Source organism: Papilio xuthus, unplaced genomic scaffold (assembly GCF_000836235.2).
Source record: "Papilio xuthus unplaced genomic scaffold, Pxut_1.1 DF827777.1, whole genome shotgun sequence".
In the NCBI taxonomy this organism is placed as follows: domain Eukaryota; kingdom Metazoa; phylum Arthropoda; class Insecta; order Lepidoptera; family Papilionidae; genus Papilio; species Papilio xuthus.
In genome coordinates this window covers 7,962,751-7,981,916 of record NW_013530872.1, presented here as the reverse complement: position 1 = coordinate 7,981,916, position 19,166 = coordinate 7,962,751, and the positions used below count along the sequence as shown (strand labels likewise).

The 19,166-nt window shown below is 36.4% G+C and overlaps 2 protein-coding genes across 3 annotated transcripts; one reads left to right on the top strand and one right to left on the bottom strand.

Moving 5' to 3' along the window:
* Positions 1-4,376: 4,376 nt before the first annotated feature.
* On the top strand, positions 4,377-12,065 carry MED1 (Mediator complex subunit 1). 2 transcript variants are annotated; one of them, XM_013309394.1, is made up of 13 exons: positions 4,377-4,770; positions 4,975-5,108; positions 5,323-5,446; positions 5,559-5,675; positions 5,934-6,072; positions 6,382-6,628; positions 6,871-7,000; positions 7,115-7,237; positions 7,591-7,771; positions 8,202-8,436; positions 8,534-8,712; positions 8,827-9,220; positions 9,380-12,065. In XM_013309394.1, exons 1-13 carry the CDS (start codon positions 4,612-4,614, stop codon positions 11,958-11,960), a joined length of 4,743 nt encoding a protein of 1,580 aa, XP_013164848.1. In that variant the 5' UTR covers positions 4,377-4,611; the 3' UTR covers positions 11,961-12,065. The 2 variants fall into 2 exon arrangements, with proteins under 2 accessions (XP_013164848.1, XP_013164849.1); XM_013309395.1 differs by lacking the exons at positions 4,377-4,770; positions 4,975-5,108; positions 5,323-5,446 and having other exon boundaries at positions 5,565-5,674; positions 5,932-6,072.
* A 379-nt stretch (positions 12,066-12,444) lies between these two features.
* On the bottom strand, positions 12,445-13,958 carry LOC106115821 (uncharacterized). Its single transcript, XM_013309396.1, has 2 exons — positions 13,613-13,958; positions 12,445-13,157 (listed from the first exon to the last, which is right to left on the bottom strand). The coding sequence occupies exon 2, from the start codon at positions 13,150-13,152 to the stop codon at positions 12,535-12,537; it is 618 nt and encodes a 205-aa protein (XP_013164850.1). The 5' UTR covers positions 13,153-13,157; positions 13,613-13,958; the 3' UTR covers positions 12,445-12,534.
* Between the last annotated feature and the right edge of the window lie 5,208 nt (positions 13,959-19,166).

Sequence of the window (19,166 nt, the reverse complement as noted above, 5' to 3'; positions counted from 1 at the left end):
ACAGAAAAAGGATATAACCCCCTTTCTTATGTCTTTACCTCTGTCAAATCCACTTACCCTTCCCATTCCTTCCTTAGAAGAAAAAGGTGGGAAGGGAGAGAAGACTAAAATGAACCTCTAGCCTCGTATTTTAATAAATTACTTCATACCAATGTATCTTTTGAATAACATTAAGAACTGTATGGACAATACGAAACAGACCGAAATAAACCATTGTCAAAACATACGTCCGTATGACAATATGTTTACAATAAAAAAGAAGACATTTCAATAGAGAGAGAGTATTCAACACATCTATCATTCTTTGTAAAAACCCCAATGTTTCAACGTATGTGAAAATTGTACAATGAAATATTTGTTACATATAACAAGAGAATGAAAACTTTTAATATAAACAGCGTACTTGACCACGTATTTGACCCTGCGCAATAGGCAATGTTGTACTATTAAGTGTTTACAAGATGGTACATTCAATAAGATGATTAAACATCATTATTAAATACATATGTTCACTTTGCTTTTCTTTTTTTTATAACAGAAGGGGGCAAATGAGCAGCGGGTCCACCGAGGTGTTTCTTTCGTAAAAAAAACTGCCTCTATGAAAACAAATGATAATAGAAGCATTCAATAAATTTTATTCAAATAATAAACGGTTTAAAACTGATTCTAACATATTTATTTATTGCCTCAACTATTATACTTTATTTATCAAGCAGTAACAATGACATTTAACAATAAAACAACCAATAATAGAATTTTACTCGCAGTCCATAGAATATTTATTCGCCAGACACCATTGTCTTTTTATTAATGCAATAAATGCTTTCACGCAAAGAGAAGGGAAAATGTTTTAGCGATCGTATCGGAGTGTACGCCTGAAGGAATTAGATCGGCTCCGGGGAACGTTTTACTTTAGAACTGAAATAAAAAGTGGTACGGAACCGCATTAAAGGAAATCATATGGCCAATAACTTACGATACCTACGGATGTATTTATCTTCGAACTAAAAAGAGATTTGACTAAAATGCTTAATAGTGAAAATAACGCAAATATCAATATTACAAAAAAATAATCGACGATTTCAATAGAAATGAGAAGTTATAACAAACCTATCCTTCATAAGGCTGTAATCATAAAGATCATAAAAACTTAACAAAATAAACCCATACACAAAAAACACATGTCAGTGAGTGAAATGTATTATATATTATAAATATAATTTCTCATTTCTATTGAGTCCGACTACACATATTGTAGTTTCCAATTTAGTATAATACAAGTAGTTATTTTATGATGTTTCGTAACTAAGGTTCTTTAAAAAATAAAGCTAATAAACTGATATCTTAAAAGGATCATCTGCAAAATAATGATAATAAATTATAACAATTTGTCCTTGTCAGAGAGAGAACTTGATCAAAGGGACTACACACATATTAAACTGATATTTTTATTTTACTACACATTATCCTTCGACAGTATATAGATAAAAGAGTTTTATTTATAACTAGCGGTCGCCCGCAACTCCGTCTGCGCGGAATTAAAAAAAAGATATAATTAGTATCCTATGAGTTCTTCCAGACTATATTACATATGTATGCCAAATTTCATAGAGATCCGTTCAGCCGTTCTGGAGATACCTTTAAACAATCATCTATTCATCCAATCATTCGCATTTATAATATTTGTAAAAAGTATACATGGTGTATTAATATTATTTTATTTAAGCGCTAGCTTATTCAAAAAAAAAAAATTAAGCATCTGCATCTACGCATTAAGTTATTGAAATCTTTACTCATCGTTTTAAACTTTCTAGAAAACGTAGTTAAGTATAAATTTCATAACCTATTTTACCATTAAAGCGAAACTTTAGCCGGCACAAAGACCTTTTTAAAATCATCGTGAAGAGAGCTAACAGAAAATTGATAGCTCACTTTTAGTACCTGGAAAGATTCTAAAAGAGAATAGTAGAGTATCTACTTAATAGCAAATACTTTTGTTATCCACTAAATACTATTTTAAAGGATTTGAATAAAAAGAAAAATTATTGTCTTTATTTAATATAAAGCGATTTATTTCTTAAAAGCTACTACTTCGATGTCCATTTTCCCAACAGTATATTTTCCTAGACGCAATATAGTTGTCCATATTATCTGTCGATGCCACGTTGAAAAGAAATACAATGCATTTGTAAGTTGTGTCAAATTGTGTCACTGGCAGACTCAACTGCACCTGCGAGGAAACTTTTCCCTGAAGAAAATAATGTGTTTTCCAATTTCTATTTTAAAATATTGCTTCTGATTGGACAATTGTTAAAACTATCGTGAGACCTTAGAATAAACTAATTAAGAACGTCTAACTCTCACGTCTAATTATCCGGTGACGGATGGATTATTAACGCAATAATTAAAAGTATATTTATTATATCTAATCTTAATGTAATAAAATATATTCAAGTAATTTAATATCGTTATTACATCATTTAGAATTACTATTTTCCGCCGAGATAACGCTGGAGCATGCATTTTCATAACATTTTAAAGTTGTATCAAACAGCATTTGCTCAAGAAAACCCTAGTATTAAATTAGTCAATGTCATCCAGAGATAATTTACCTTCCTAATAGTAAAAGTATTTTCAAATCGGATCAATAATTTCCGACTCTATTTAATGCAAACAAATAATCATATTTTCCCTCTTTATAATCTTAGTATAGATGAGTATCTATCAAAATAAACAAGCCAACATTCATCCACAATCTATTTCTCATTAATTTGTGTTTGTTCATGTAATGCCGCTCCGCAGTTCGTGCGATTACACACTGTTCAAACTTCAGGTAAACGGACCCCAACTTAAGATTTATTATATAAATTTCTCTTGAATATATAACGCTTGAATTTATAATTATATTTATATTTATTTTCCGTATATCAAAAATGACACAAACTACTATTAGGCATGGTTAGGCTGCGAATTGGATTGCCTATTACTAATAAGACTAAAGTTACCGTGGATTATTTTTTATAGTTTTAAAGTGGCAAACGAGCAAGCGGCCACATGAATTCGACGAAATGGCGAAGCGATCGCTGCCCATAGATATCCGCAATTGCAGATACGTTGCCTACCTTTAACACATTTAATGCCAATTACACGGCACCGTGGAGATGTATACGGCCGAGTACACGGCACGGCGCCATGGAAACACACTACATTCATTACTAAAACTGCATATAGGGAAGCATCTTACAATGTAATCGGCATTATGACTTACTTGTCTTGACTTAAAGTCCTATGTCCCCACAGTGGGGCAGAGGGCGTCCACAGTGCGCCGCCAGTTCGCTCTATCCTGGGCTCTGCGCTTGGTCTCGGGCCATGTCAGCCCAATCGCCTCCATCGCCTTTTAATCGGCATTATGCAATGTGTTAATCGATGCAAGAGTAGAGACAGAGAAAGAGAATATTTCCTGTGTCACCTCCTCCATCAAATGGGCCAGAATGATTTTATAGAGCACTACTAATTGTAGCTAGAGCTGTAAATGCTATACTAGATTCAAAATTATTAAAACATTTCAGAACCAATAATTTCTTTTCATGATAAAGTTAGATTAAAAAGTTTTTGCTGTTAAAAAACTCACATCAGCTCCATTAAAGTGAAGACACGTTCTTTATGTTTCAAAGCGACTAAAAGGGGTAAAAAGCAACCATAATTAGATTGCATGGCCTCTGTTCCACTTACGTCGTCTGATCCCTTTAGATCCACGCTCGTGACAAGGATACCTGAATAAAACAATTTTGTTAAATTGAACCAATAAATTTGAAATGCGCCTTTTACTTAAGAATTTTATTCTATAATATAATCAAGTTATACTTTTTACTATTTCAGAATTAACTCTAAAGCGAACAGACTTATCACTTTTTTTCGAAACAAAATACGTATAAGAAACAAATCCTAAAAAATACTTACGAAATGAAGGATTTTAAGACCGGCGACATCGAAATTTTAAATCACGTATGTGTGAGAACTTATTTATACCATGTGCAAATACCTATAAGTAGTTTTTTCACATAGATTTTAAAAGCTTTGTAATGATAAGTTTTATAAATACCCACGTAAGGATGTGTTCTGTTTTATTGAAGATCTTGTTACATATTGCCACACTCATTAAATCTGTTAAATGAATACTTCGCTATTCAAAGAAATATTTATTTGCCCCAATGTTCTATATTTTATTTAATTGTATTTTACAAAAATAGTCAACATTTTAATAAAATGGTAAAATTAAGAAAACAAGAGAAACATTTTGATAAAATGGTAACCCCGTATTAATCAAAGCAAATGGCATCTTGTCTTGTATGAAAATGACAGTTCGCTCTCGATTGCTTTAGCCTGTCACATCATGTCACATATTTGAGTTAATTTTTTTGAAAAGAATCTGATTATAAGTATTTTATCATCAATATATATACAAATAATAAAAACATCAGTCCACGGAAAATGTATCGATAAAATAGGTTCTAAAAACCATACATGGTCTGTTTTGAAAACCATCTGTGATTCTAGTGGTGTTATCAATTTTGTTTGTTGTTGCATTATTCCAAATCAAGTTTTCTTACTATGACGGAGACAAAACCATTAGCCATGGCGACTACCAATGGTCTCATGGATAAGTCAAAGGAACTTCAAAAGGAAATCCTCATGGAAAAATTGAGGTCCAAAACATCACAATATAAAAATTTAAATGAAACATCAAAAGCCGTGCGTATGGCATTGCTGGTATGTTTAAAAATTTATTTTGCAACAAAACATATACAACATACACAATATGCTTGTGATATTTAAAATCTTCTAATAAAAGAATTAATAAGTATCTAAATAATGTGATTGCTTACAAACTAAGATAGATGAATGTTAAATAAAGCTTGCAGTTAAGTTATGGACTAAAATGAATTCTTACTCAAATTTTGTTTTAATAAACAGGACAAACGATGGGCGGTAGACAGTGCAGACAGACAGATTCTACAGAAGTGCTTAGACAGCTTACAACATTGTATAAAAGTCGGCTCTCTGCAAAGTTTAATAGAAAGACTTGAATGTCTATCCAGACAGCTTGGGTAAGTAAACACATTCGTACAGTGAAAGAAAACATAATGCAACTGATACATATCTGCCAAGCAATTTCAAAGATATGTGTGAAGTCAACTCAACTTGTCAACCCACACTGGGCCAGCATGGTTGACTCGCCCTCTAACTTAGGGTAGTCTCCGAGCCCCTCAGTGGGGGGATATAGAGAAGTGAAGACAAATAACATATTAATTTGTTCTACAGGTTAAAATTTGTGGTGGGCACATCAGGAGTGAATCTCTTCATATCATCAGATATGTTTTATCTAGAAATACTCGTTGAATCATTGGGTTCTGTGAAAGATGTAAAAATTCATCATGAAGGAAAGGTAACGTTGGAAAATTCAAACTAGTTAGCTATCTAGCTAGGAAGTGTAACATTTGATATTTTTTAAAATATATCTGGCAGTTATTTATCTTTATGTATCATTTTTTTTGTAGATTGAACAGCAGAGTTGTGAAGAAATGGTGGCAAGTATAACTCGTGGAGATTTTGCTGACTTCACCGCTCAGCTAGAAGGTCTAATAGCGGTATATCAATTAAATGCAGAAAAAAAGGTAATGTTATATAATTTTAGAAGATGACTTTCTTTATACATCAGCTGTCGCCCACGACTCCGTCCGCGCGGAATAAAATAAAATTTTAAAGGTAGAAAGTAGGTACTCTTCCAAACTATGGTCTGCATCTATGTCAAATTTCAGCGAGATCCATTGAACAGTTCCAGAGATACCTTCAAAGCAAACATCTACTCATCTAAACATTCGCATTCATAATATTAGTAAGATAACCTGTTCCTAAAACTGATGACATTTTAGGTAAAGTGCAAAGCCTTCAGTGCTCTGCAGAGTTTGGAGGAAGACTTATGTACCCTGCGGCAAGTGCAGAGTTTCATCAAGGATCCTTGGGCCCAGGTTCACAAGAGCCCTATTGGTTTTCTACAGAAACGCAGAGGAGGTACCAGCAACATTTATATATAAATAATATTTTACTTTAGTATTCCCTTTATCATAAAATGAGAGAATTATTTGTTTTTGTACACTATTGGTGAATCTTTGCCTAACTGTTTTTACTATAGACAAATTACATTTTTTTTGCCAAAAACCCTTTTTGTCATAACAATACTTACGCTAAATACATTAATTTCCATATTTAAACAATTACCATTTTTTTATTAATTTTTCAAAACTATATAAAAATAATAGCATAATGGCCGCCAGGATTTCATGTACCTGTGTTTGTAAATTTTTGTAACACTTATTGCAGGACATGCGATGCGTCTGACATACTTTGTATCACCATACGAATTACTGGACAAAGAGAAAGGTTTGCAACCATTGACAACTGAGCTGCTAACATTAGGCAAGCCGGCAGCCTCCAGCGGTCTTGCTTCATTAGTCGCGCCCTCACATACGCCTGTGGGCTATTCCGCGACTATTCTTCTAGAAGGTTCCACAGCCAATAAACTGCAGCTCTGTCCGATTATTTCAAGTGGACAGAGATCAGGAAAAGGGTAAATATCAAATATTTATACATATATACTTAAGTAAAGTACCAAATACAAAAAGAAAAAGCTGTTTAGTATAGACAACCCTTTACTATGTCTGTTATTGTTAATCTTATTAATGTTATTAATGCGAACGGATGGACGAAATTGGATGGATGGATGTTTGATGGTATCTCCGAAATGACTCAACAGATCTTGCTGAATTAATATAATTCTAATAAACATAAAAATGTTTGTACATGTAACAGTAATGGGCCAGTGTACGCGCCACTGGTGCCGCAGAACAGCGCGATGCTGCCAGCATGTTTCACACTGCGTCTCTCACAGCCCATGCCGCTCTGCACTGGACTTGCCAAGCTCATACATGCCACCACTGAGGTACAATAGCTTTCAGATTTTTGACAGCTGTTAACTTTGCGCAAGTCGTTTAAGTGTACTGGTGTCCATGGAAAACTGCAATATTATTAGACTCTATTGGATTTTGTTGTTAAGGTGGAGGTGTCCGGGGATTGGGGAAATGCCAAACCTATGCTGGGCCTTGTAGCGCAGCAGGCCTACAACAAGCTAGCGCCCGGCAAGATCGTCGAGTTGAATCTCAGCAAAGGACTATTTGTGGTTCGTATATGTACTATTTTCATGTATTAATAATGTTAAAGCATTGCGCAACCTCATCATAATTAGGATTTATTTTAGGATTTTTAAGTCAAACTTTGACTTTAGAAAACTCTATCAAGTTTCAGTACATTTTGATCTATACATTTAAAACACATCAAGGACAAATAAAAAAAATGTGTACTTTTTAGTTTAGATCTTACTAATACCCAGGGGAGGGTCAAATGTTTTAATGAGACAAAGAAGTGAGCTAGGCCCTACCAAACAGAGGACCATGATCTCTACCTACCCCTCTGGGTTACTAGCGTGAGTTTTGTTGTTGTATATTTAAATAATAAGTGAGTGTGTATGTGTAGCACTTGCCGGAGCAAACGCAGTGCTACTTCATATGCGAGTCGCGAGGACTGGAGGGTTGCGTGGTACGCAGCGTACCCTTCACGCATCCTTCGCACGTGCCGCCCCTGCTCGCCTGTCTCAGGCAGCAGGCGCTGTTCAACACTCTAATTGCCTCCTGTGTCCGCCTGCAGAATAAACAAGGTAACTACACACACAGGTCTCAGGCCAATGTTGAGTACAAATATAAAAGATTTCTTGATATTACGCCGTTTCCCTCGCGCCTTCTACGCGGGGACAAAGATATAATGATTAAACACTTCACAAGACTTGAATGATACTTAAGGTATATGGTATGAATTAAATCAATCAGATATTTAGAGTATATGTTTCATTTTATCTTATTTATTTTGTCTCTTAAGTAATTGAATTTAAGTTTTGTATGACTGATTTTATTTTTGGTTTACATTGTGCCATTACAGTAGCGCTGGCCTGACATTGATTGGATGTGCTCACTGGCGCCTGATATTGTTTCCGTTATGCCAGCACTGATTTTGAGCAATACTGCCTTACTGTACTGGCATAATGTAAACCAGACATTATGTTGTATAATGTATGCTTGTGTGTGTGTCAGTGGTGGAGATGGAGGGCGTGGTGATCCTGGAGGTGAGCGCGGTGTCGTGGCAGCACATCTCGGTGTCGCTGGAGCACCCGGCGGACGAGAGCGTGGCGACGCTGGAGCTGTCGCTGTCGGAGCCCGCCGCGCCGCGCGCCGCCGTCTGCACGCTGCACGCCCCGCCCAGCGAACACGTCGACGAATACGTCACGCGCGTACTACAAAAGAGCCACTCTATACCTGTCACTCTAAGGTTCTAAACGATACTAACACTTGCCCCAATACTTGAGAAAACCATTAGAGTTACTAAATTTATCAATAATATTTTCCAACATAATGCAATCTCCCAGGTCGTTGGTGAAGATCTGGAAGATGGAAGCGAAGCAGATGAACGGCAACTACTCTGCGCTGGATTCGAATTTTAGCTGCGACCTGGGCGGGCTGGACCCCGGGGGTGAGCTTCGCCACGAGCCCGCCGGCCTGCACGGCCGCGCCCTCTACCCCAACAACCTCAACACGCACCAAGGAGGTACATTGAATATACACTTTTCATAATATTTTATAGTAGTTAATATTAAACTTAATTTATCTCTATACAATGACGTCAAGTCTGAGTAATTCATAATTATAATATTACTTACAGGTGCATATCTATCGGAGCAACAGCACCATCTCTCGATGATATGCCAAGATCCAAACTCCAGCGAATCAAAACCGCAAACCGACGAGCGTAAGTCAAAAAAGAGGAAGTCCGACAACGACTTGTGGTCCTCTAGCCAGAAGAAGGGGAAGCAGGGCATCACGGAAGCCGCAGACTCCGAAAGCGACAGTGACAACTCGTATGTAAACGAGGACGATAACACGATGAATAGTAACTCGACCAATGAGGAAGGGCCCGAGTCCTCGGTGTCGCAGAACGAGTTCGCGTCAGACCTGGAGCTGTCCGGCATGGACCCGGCCGACGCGCTCACCGTGCACGATAACAGGTCTTCCGACATGGACAACTCCAATGATGGTGAACCCGAAGAAATGATTCGGTACGTACCACATTTCATTGTATATGCGAACTTACATCAAATACATTGAAGTAACAACCACATAATAAAATGTAATTTTTTCCACATAAGAAAGGTTTTGTACGTACAATTGTTACGAATTTGTCTTTACATAAACTTATTCGCTGTTATTTGTTTCAGGAATTCTTTTCACAAGTCTGAGCACAAAAGGCAAAAGTTAAAAAACAAGGAGTCCGAATCGAGGAGCAGTAGAAGCTCGGCGTCTTTGCTGCTGGACCTGACCGACGGTAAATCTTACATGCCGTCCTCAGTCAGCATCACGCCCATAGGGTCCAGCTCCTCGAGCGCCGCGAACGCGGCCTCGGGGACAAATTTGTCCTCGATGTTATGCCTCGACCGCCGCCCCGGCATAGAAATTATTCCCATATCCTCCGCCACCCCCGCCACCTTGCCCAGTTCCATTACCATTACTCCCATAACCTCCTCACAGCTTAAGTCACTCGACTCCAGGTCCGACAAGAAATCGAGCAAGTCCAGCGAGGAGCGCAGCAAAGAGAAGAAGAAGAAAAGACGCAGGGACGACTCCATGGGACCTCCCGAAAAAGTCCCACCGAAACAAGACCCGCTGACAAAACCCGTATCGGTGAGTATTAAACCTACCGACGGGTCCCCCATGCGGCCCTCCTCCCCAAACTCTATTCTGAGAAAATTTAGCCCAAGCCCCACACACGGCAGGTCCGTGTCGATCACAAAGTCCCCGAGCCCCAGCTCGGTGAAAAGCTTGGGCAAGCCAACCGGCACGTCCAGTCACCACAGCAGCCCGCGACACTCGCCAGTACAAAACAGCCCCAAGCACCTCACAGGATACTCGAGTCCAAAAAACCACAGCATCTCCTCCCCTAAACACAGTTCCTCAGGATCGGGAAAGCCGAGCATGTCCACGTTAAAGTCGGCAACTACTGGCTCTCCGTCGGGTAAATCGGGAACCACGGGATATGACTTATCAAAAAAGATCTCAAAAGACAGCTACGGCTCCAGTTCGATGACGTCCAGGGATAAGGAAAAGAAACATTCCGGATTGTCTTTTTCTACTTCGGATCGTAGTAGTCCCAAGTTAAAGAATCAAATAAAGCTTAAACAACTGGAAATCACTCCGGTTTCTTGCGACAGTCCCGTCGCCGAGCCATTGATTTCTCCACCCAATATAGAAGTAAACAAGTCTAACACACCGTCAAGTCAGGCGCGCAATAGAAAAGGCTCGCTCAGCGCGGTAATCGACAAACTGAAATCGGCTCACCACAGCGCCGACACCGACATCGGTAGTGGAAAATCTGGCTCCTCCAGCAGTGCAAACAAATTCAGCGACCCAAAAACCAGCGCAGCCGGCAGTAGTATGAAAATAAGCGAAAGTAAAAACCAGGAGTATATGGTCAAGCCCAGCTCGGACGGAATGAAGATCACGATTAACAAAACTAGATCTAAAGAATCTAGTAGTTCAAAACTTAACTATAGTTCTAATAAGCAATCTTCGCCTCAATTAACTCCACCGAGCCAAGGTTCGCCTAAAACCCACACCGGGCTTAAGCCGGGTGTTATAAGTGGACCGGCATCTAAAAAAACACAGGCGATGCAATCCTCTAAATCTGGCCTGTCCACCAGCTCTACCCCGCCGAAAAACAATACCAGCCCTTCCGAATCATCGAGTTCAAGTAGTGTCCCCAAAGTGCCTTACTCGAAGTCTTCAAGCGGCGGTAGTACCGGAATCAATCTGTCTAAGTCAGCGTCAAAAACCAGTTCGGGCTCGCCAAAAAATAGCAATTCTGATTTGTCCAAAATTATAAGGGACAGAGAAAGGGAAAAAGTTAGAACCAAGTTAATGAGCAATTCGGAAAAATCTATATTTTCCTCTAAATCTGAACGTCATTCCAGCCCTAGCAGTTCGAGGGATGACGTGGACGGAGAGAGGTTTAAAGCATCCAAGGAAGCTAATTTTCTTGTCGAAGGGCTCATAAAACCGTTGGATACAAGCAAATTTCAAATACCCAAATTGAAAAACCAAAACACTCCGGATAAAAATAGTCCCGTCTCGCAATATGATAGTCGTTCTTTGGTGAATGATTTTGCGCGAACTTTGGATCAAAACAAGTTTCCGTTTTCTCACTTTGACAATTCTAACGCTAGAAATCCCGAAAACCTACAGAAATCTAGTTATACTTTAAACGTACCAAAGCCTCTATTAAACATGGGTGCGATGAGCCCTAAAACCGTTTCATCGAGCAAACTGGATCAAGCTGACAGAGCGGATTTTTCAAAAAACTTAGAAGGTCTAGGGAAGGGGGAGAGTCCTCAAAGAAGTAAAGACGATTCAAAGGAGGGTTTTCCTGGGGCTTTCCCGATGATGCCACTAGATTTCAAGACTGATATGGCTAAGGGGTTTCCTGCACCGAAAGGTAGCTCCGAGGACAGGAAAGGTGCTGACTCTTGCATGAAGCCGCCGGCAAGTGGATCAGTTGCTAGGAGCGGAGCGACGACGCCTCAGGAAGCTGCAGAAATGTTGCTAGACTTCTCATCATCGTCTGGGAGCAAAGTGTCCGGTATGGTGGCGGTTCGGCCCGTTTACCCCGCATCACCGGCGCTGGCGCTGCAGCTGGCCAAGAGCCCCGCTCCTTCGCCGCTGGTGGCGCCCTCGCCTCACTCAAACTCCCCCTGCATCACGGACGACGAGCTCATGGACGAGGCGCTAGTGGGCCCCGGAAAATGAGAAATTATTGCCTATTCTGTATTTTAGGGTTGTACAAGAACAACAAAAGTCATTGTTGTAGTAAGTCTTGTATAAAATTACGAAACCTTTATATTTTTCTGGTTATATTATATTTATTTATCCCATGAAATAATTTTAAGCGTCATAAGCTTTTAATATTATAGATACGTAACGATGTATTATAACAAACGTGGTGGCGTATTTTGTAATTTTCATGTATATAGAAATGAATTTATCAATGTGTTATACGATTATTTTTTTAAACTATGAAAAATAAAATGAAATATGTATGTATTTGGGTCTATCCACAACCCATGTCATGAATTAAATACAATTTAGAATATGTAGTTGTCTACAATGTGTCCTAATTAGTAATGGGAAGCTGGTCCTTTTGTAAAAATAAAGTACTATGGAATGATATTAAAATCACGGAATAAATAAGGCAGTAATGCTTATTGGTGAAAATAGAAATAAATAGATTGTCAAAAGACTTTTTTGTTTTATTTACCTTATTATTAAAATTTTAATAAATATCCTGTAAATTACAAAGATTACAAAACGTTTTTGGTATGGCTTAAAATCTATAATATCTCAGAGAGCTGGGATGATAAAATGGATAGGGATAAAAGAAGTGAAATCTTCTAAATGGATATCTTTGGAAATTTCTTCTTGTGACGAAGCGTCTTCTTTGTTTCTGTCTGTTTCTGATGATTGGAATAGGGACGAATCCAGCTGCGGTCTCCATAATTTCACCGGGTTCTTTTATAATTACATTGTCTTCGACAAAAGGATTGAATATTTGTGGTTCTTGGGCTTCATCTTCGTATATTAAAGTTGTTGGCGGCTCAGATGCTATCAATTCATTAGGTATACCTTCAAGAGATGTTACTCCTGGTAGAATTAATTCATTGACCGGAGATTCAATAGGTGCTTCTGGTGATATAAAGTCATTTGGTGTACCTTCAATACTTTCTTCTATTACTATGTCAATTTCGGCATTGTCATATTTTTCAGTAATCTCGTTAATGATATGAGATTCGGTGTTTATGTTTTCCTGGTCTTCTTGTTTACTGACATTTGTTGTATCTTCGATTGGATTATTTTCTGGTGACGGATTCTTTTGATTTAATTCTTCAGCACTCGTGATTACACTTATTATCCCTAATATCACTATTGCAATACAAGTCTTCATTTTTTCTGAAAATACAAACACGTTGAAACGTTAAACTTCAGTATGAAGTAAGTATGAACTTTCGTCGCTTTATATTACAAAAAATCTGGGACAAAGAAAGCCGTTTACTGAAATGTAGTTTATTTATATAAATGATTAGACTCATTGTGAAGGTCAATAGGTTTCCTTTAAAGTAATGTTATATTGGTCACCAAAGTACAATTCCAGTAACGATTACGTCTATTTTAAAATTTTTAATTATATTAGAAAGTGCCAAGAACTGGAAATTCTAATTAAGGCATATTTATTTTCATATTTACGTCATTTATTAATATTAAGTAAGTAAAGTTTTATTAAATATTAACTACAAGGCATTTAAAATCATGACATAAAGCTTGTACAACAATACTGCCCTTGCAAGAACTACAGTAAAATCTTTATTGAACTAATTGAAATGACAATACCATTTATATGTACTTACATATGTCCTCCAATGTGTACAAGGCGGTCTAACCGTTTGTGATCTCCTAACTCCTTGGTTCTGTCGTCTTTGTGCCCGCACTCTCTCCCTTCTCTCCTTTAACCTTCTCATGGCAAACCGCGGCAAGAACGGATTTTGTGATTCCGCTGTTTCCATCATTTCATTTGCATCTTTAACCGGAGCAGTTTGAATCTCTTTTTTAGACTCTATGAAAGGCGCAGACTGACTTTTAATCACAAATATAAATAATATTAGTGCAAATAAGTAAAATACTTTTGACACCATCTTGATTTAATCCCTTGCCCTTGCTAATCCCAGTGTGAATGCTGTGCAGTGTTAACATCTTGTTTTATATGGTGTTTCGCTCCAGTGACACACATATTGTGCATGTGTTTACAATACGGATGTTTTAGGAAACATAACGGGTCATACGTTCGCTTCCAATTAGCACATAATCGTCCGTATTCATAGACCGTACCTGTAAATTTACGATCAGTCCTTCAACTTAAATTGAGCACTTTTTAAAATGATATTTTAAAAAATGAACAGGATGACTTTTATGTGATTCTGAATTCTGACTGTAATGTGATTTACATTACAGTCAGAATTTGAACCGTTTACCTTAGAGCGGATGTTATAATTTTTCGCTGAACTTCAATCAAGTTGGAAATACTGACAATTCAAAATTAATGCATTAGAATTTTCATTTAACGGAATTAGATAGTTTACCAGAATTTTTCTATTAAAATTATATATATACTTCTTTTAAAAATGTTAATTTATCAGAAACCGTAAATATTCACAGCAGTACTATAAATATGAACATTTTTAGTCAACGCATTGTTTTGACGCAGTGTCAAGGCATGTGAGTCACATTTCTCAGAGCAAACATACATCAAATCGCAATAAACTGATGAACCTAATATAAACTAACATACAGTTCCACGTAATTATGTTTATAATTAAAGCTGTTATTTCGCAATAATTGTGACTTGCAAAAATATAAATACTAATTTGTCACATTTATTGACTTTATTACGTTACTTAATTAGTCATTAACGTTAACAGTTGATTGTAACTTATTTTCAAAAGATGCAATTTACAAGCAAAGGTATTATTATGTCTCATATGTACGTTGCATTATTCCAGTCCGCCGATCGATTCCTGCGTTGGATTACAATTGGAAAAAATGAACCACACAAGAATTTACAGCTGCAGGGTTCGAATCTATACCCGCAACATCGATACGTCCCATAACCACTAGTCTGCTGAGGCTACATATCATAAGTAAGTTCTTAAAACAACTTATATAATGAGGAATTGTCTCGTATTCCAGGCGCCGTGTCAATTAGCTTTTAGCTGTCAGAGGTCGCTCGATGCCTATATTGATACTCGTATATTTTGGGGAAGTAGGTCAGACGGGTACTAAATTCTTTATTTATGACGATTACTTTATTCTTTTGTTTACTACAAACTATATGTTTTCTCATAAACGCCACACCTATATGTTATACACGAATGAATATTTGTATGTTATGCGTTCCTATATCTTTGTTTGGATATAACTAAATGGTACAGAGACAGCAGTTAAAAAAATACTGATATGGATCTTAACACCGAAAGTTCTACATGCAACTTATATCAGTTTCAATTATATGCGCTGCGCTGTACTCATATTAAGACTCATCAATAAAACATCAAAACAGTCTCGATATAAATTGATTCGCAGCAACTACGAGTTCACGCAGCTTCCAGACTGTTCAAACTTCTAACAAACAACAAAGATCTGTTGTTTGTGAATTGTATGTTCTTGATAGTATCAAATTACAATAAATGCATATATAATATATATAAAATAGATACTATAGTCATATGTTCGTTATAAAATACATGCCTGAAAAATTACATTGTAGATTTCCGAAGATTTTGTTTGTTTTAAGGTATTTCATTTCTAAATAAGCGACTGAAAATTGCTAATTATTAGCATTTCCCAATAATTTTAAGGCAAATAATACTTCAACATCGGATAACATTTTTTATAAGCAATAAATGAAAATAAGTGTCAGCGTTTTATTAGTCACAAGGGAAGGCATCTAGAAAATCGATACGTCTAGAACCTGCTATGAACTTTATATTCTGTCGTGCTGGTGCTTTAGTAATTAGAGACGTCGTCCGTTTATCGAACTCTCTCGAAGTTCAGCTCACACGCTACTCTTTCAGGTTATTGTACGTTTTATGTGCGTGTGTGTGTGTTTTTAAATAGTAAATTACATTACAAAGCCAAGAAGCCTTTTTCAGTTTCATTTCATACATTTACATCTAACAATGAAAATGAGTAACATATACGTTAAGAATTATAAAGCGCCTGTTGCAATGTAAATAGCAATACATAAACTTCACAAATAAAAATTAAACGTAATAATTCCTAAAGGAAATTACAGAGACACATAAAACTTAATGCAACACAACGCACGCCTTAGGGTAGGCGGAAAATACATATTTTTATTTGTCGCGAATTTAACATACATCAACGATTAACTTAATAGCTTAAACTTGGTCATAATCTCATCATACACGAAACTGGCTTAACAGCTCTAGCGTTGGTAGGCCGCGGATATTATGCGTGAAAGTTCCCGTAGTTTCGCCGACTGCACAGGAGGAAAATAGTGAGATTGTAATCATACTAATGTTAAAAATCATGCGAATGTTTCGATAAACGGATGGATGTTTGTTTGAAGGTATCTCCGGAACGCCAGAACGGATCACTATGAAATTTGGCATATTTGTAGAACATAGTCTGGAAGAACACATAGGTTACTTTATTAAGTTTTTTAATCCCGCGCGGACGGAGTCGCATGCGACACCTAGTTGAAATATATTATATATAAAAGTATAAGTACACACATGAACGGATATAAGTACGCATTTCCTCACATTGAATCAACAGGCTAGCTTAGTCATTATAAGCACTAGATTAAAAAAAATCCCAGAATATAGTTTTTTTTATTACAATGTATACCGAAGGATTTCTAGTATTGTGACACCCGTGTGTAAATATTATTTCATGTATTAAAATAAATGAAACCAATGAGATATTAACCTACTTTGTAGAAGATTTCATATAATTTTTAGATGATAAGACTAAACTGTCTTAATTATCTTAACTTCCAAAATACACTTTATTAAGTACTAAACAACTGATTTTGTGTGTTAGTTTATTACTTTAATAATTGGTTTTTGAGACCAAAATCTCTCTGATTATCTTTGACAAAACAGAGATACCGATATGTTTTATATAGATTTTGGTGTCAGAAACCAACGATACGTAAAATATTTAATATAATAAACAGGAATATCATTGCCTATATCTTTTTTTTAATGTTTAAATATTAAAGTCTAAGAGGTAATGTACTAGCCGAGAACTGTTGTCACCTTGAGAATTAAATATTGCGTATTGCTGACCTAGTAATAAACTAGCCTCTCTAACCGGATCGTAGTAATATTTTCACGAACCAACATCGTGGTTATTAGACAGCTGGTTTCTGAGCTGACTGTTCGGTACAGCCAAAAGTACACACTAGGAATGACTACGATTCAATACTAACACAATGTTAAATTACTTTAAAAAAAAAACAAAGTCGTCGTAAAATTTGTTTTATTAACAATTTAACATCAATGTGCCGACATATACCGATTAAATAATTGCACTAAGAACCATACACGAACTGTTTCTAACAGTCACTTCAAGTGTTCGGAGTATGGCCACCTACAGATTTTATCGGCAACAACAGTCTGCGATCCGTGTATTGCGAACGTCCACTGTTGATGGTCTAAAACCAACCGTTTGAAGTTGTCAACTATTAAAAGTAGCAGTTCATACATAACGGACTTCATAATTGAAAACATTAAAGCTTAAACAATTATATTCATTTACTCAGGAGAATTTGCGACAATTAGTTTAGCTATTAATGATGCAGAACGAAATACGCATTAAAAAAACTGAAGATCAGGCCTTGGTTTTTGTTGCACTGAGTTATTAGTCCATTGCGGATATCTATCAAACTTCAATTGTTTATTTTCTTCGTTGCAATTTTAGTAATTGTGCGTGAAGAGAGAATCGACTGCTTCCTAGAATACTACTACTGTATTATGGTCATCTTTAAACTCTGTGTATTTACTCAATTGCACCTACAGGGGTTTGTATTCCCACCTGTGTAGACTGCGGTTGCGACAAATTACCGAAGCGTTGTGTTAAAACAATTAAGTCATGTTAACCTTTCTATATCAACGAACAATATCAAAGTAACTAGTACACACTTTCAGAAAAAAACCTTCGCAAGAAGCTTGTTATATCCTAGATAATACGCAGCGAAAGGCGACAACCGGCAAAATAGTGTTCCTATTCCTTCCGAGTTCCCCCTAGCAACGTACAACGCGGAAACAAAACAATTAAAAAGGCAGGCATAAAATAAAAGAAGTTATAGCGATATTTACCGTTCACTTTATCGTATTATAGGATTCAAAGTTTATGTTTGCGCTGCCTGATGGATGCATCACCGATGAAGTGAAAAGTGCGTAAAAGTGGGCCTCTCCCACCGATACCTAAATTTTTACTGAGCCACTCTTATAAAATTGCGAGCTACAGTAAGGAAAGTTTGGATAGCACTGTACATCCAACTTATAGCTAGATCAAGTTAATCAGGATTATTTCTGGTATATTGTTATCACTTCCAATGTCAAAAACTGCGTTAGATTGTTTTAACTAACCACAAAACATGTATAATGTAAGCGTGGGTTCCATGCTCTATAAAATAATAAGAGGTTACACAATATATTTTGTTCAGGTATTTTGACAGTGAAATGGGTATTAATATATTTTCTAGTTAGAAACACTAGTAAAATTAATAAGGGCTTGCTGTCTACATAATTGTAACACAAATGATATTTTCTCGTACAATTCCGGCATTAGAGGTCGATCTCGCTACATCCTTAACAATCGATCCACGTCAAAATCAATCAAAATGCTTCATTTCCGGAGTATTTGTCTATACTTCTAGTTGTCAACACAATGTATAAAATGTGCTATCACGCATATATTGAGTGTTATGATGTTCGTCCTATCTCGTGTTGTTGTTTTTTTTTAATAAGCAAATGGAAGATATTTGATTTGTAAAATTAATCGATCACTTTAATGTTACTTTCATCTAAAGGAGATAAATCAAATTAAGTGAATAAAATATATTTCAAAACGTTATGTTTCCAGACTAAATATCTAAATCTAGGCAATATTAAAAAAATAATTTTGCATATTCCTCTTTCGTTTTCATTCAGATCATTTTAATAAATAAAATACGATTCTCTTATACTTATTGCGACATATTTTTTTGGAATGTAACGAGTAGAGTTGTATTATACTGAATACTTTATATGTTGTAAACAAGTATGATATAAACAACATATTTTCTACGCTTATTGAAATGTTAAAGGCAGAATATAAGAATACATTAAAATAAGAATATTTTAAATAATATTTATACGGGACAGTAATAATAAC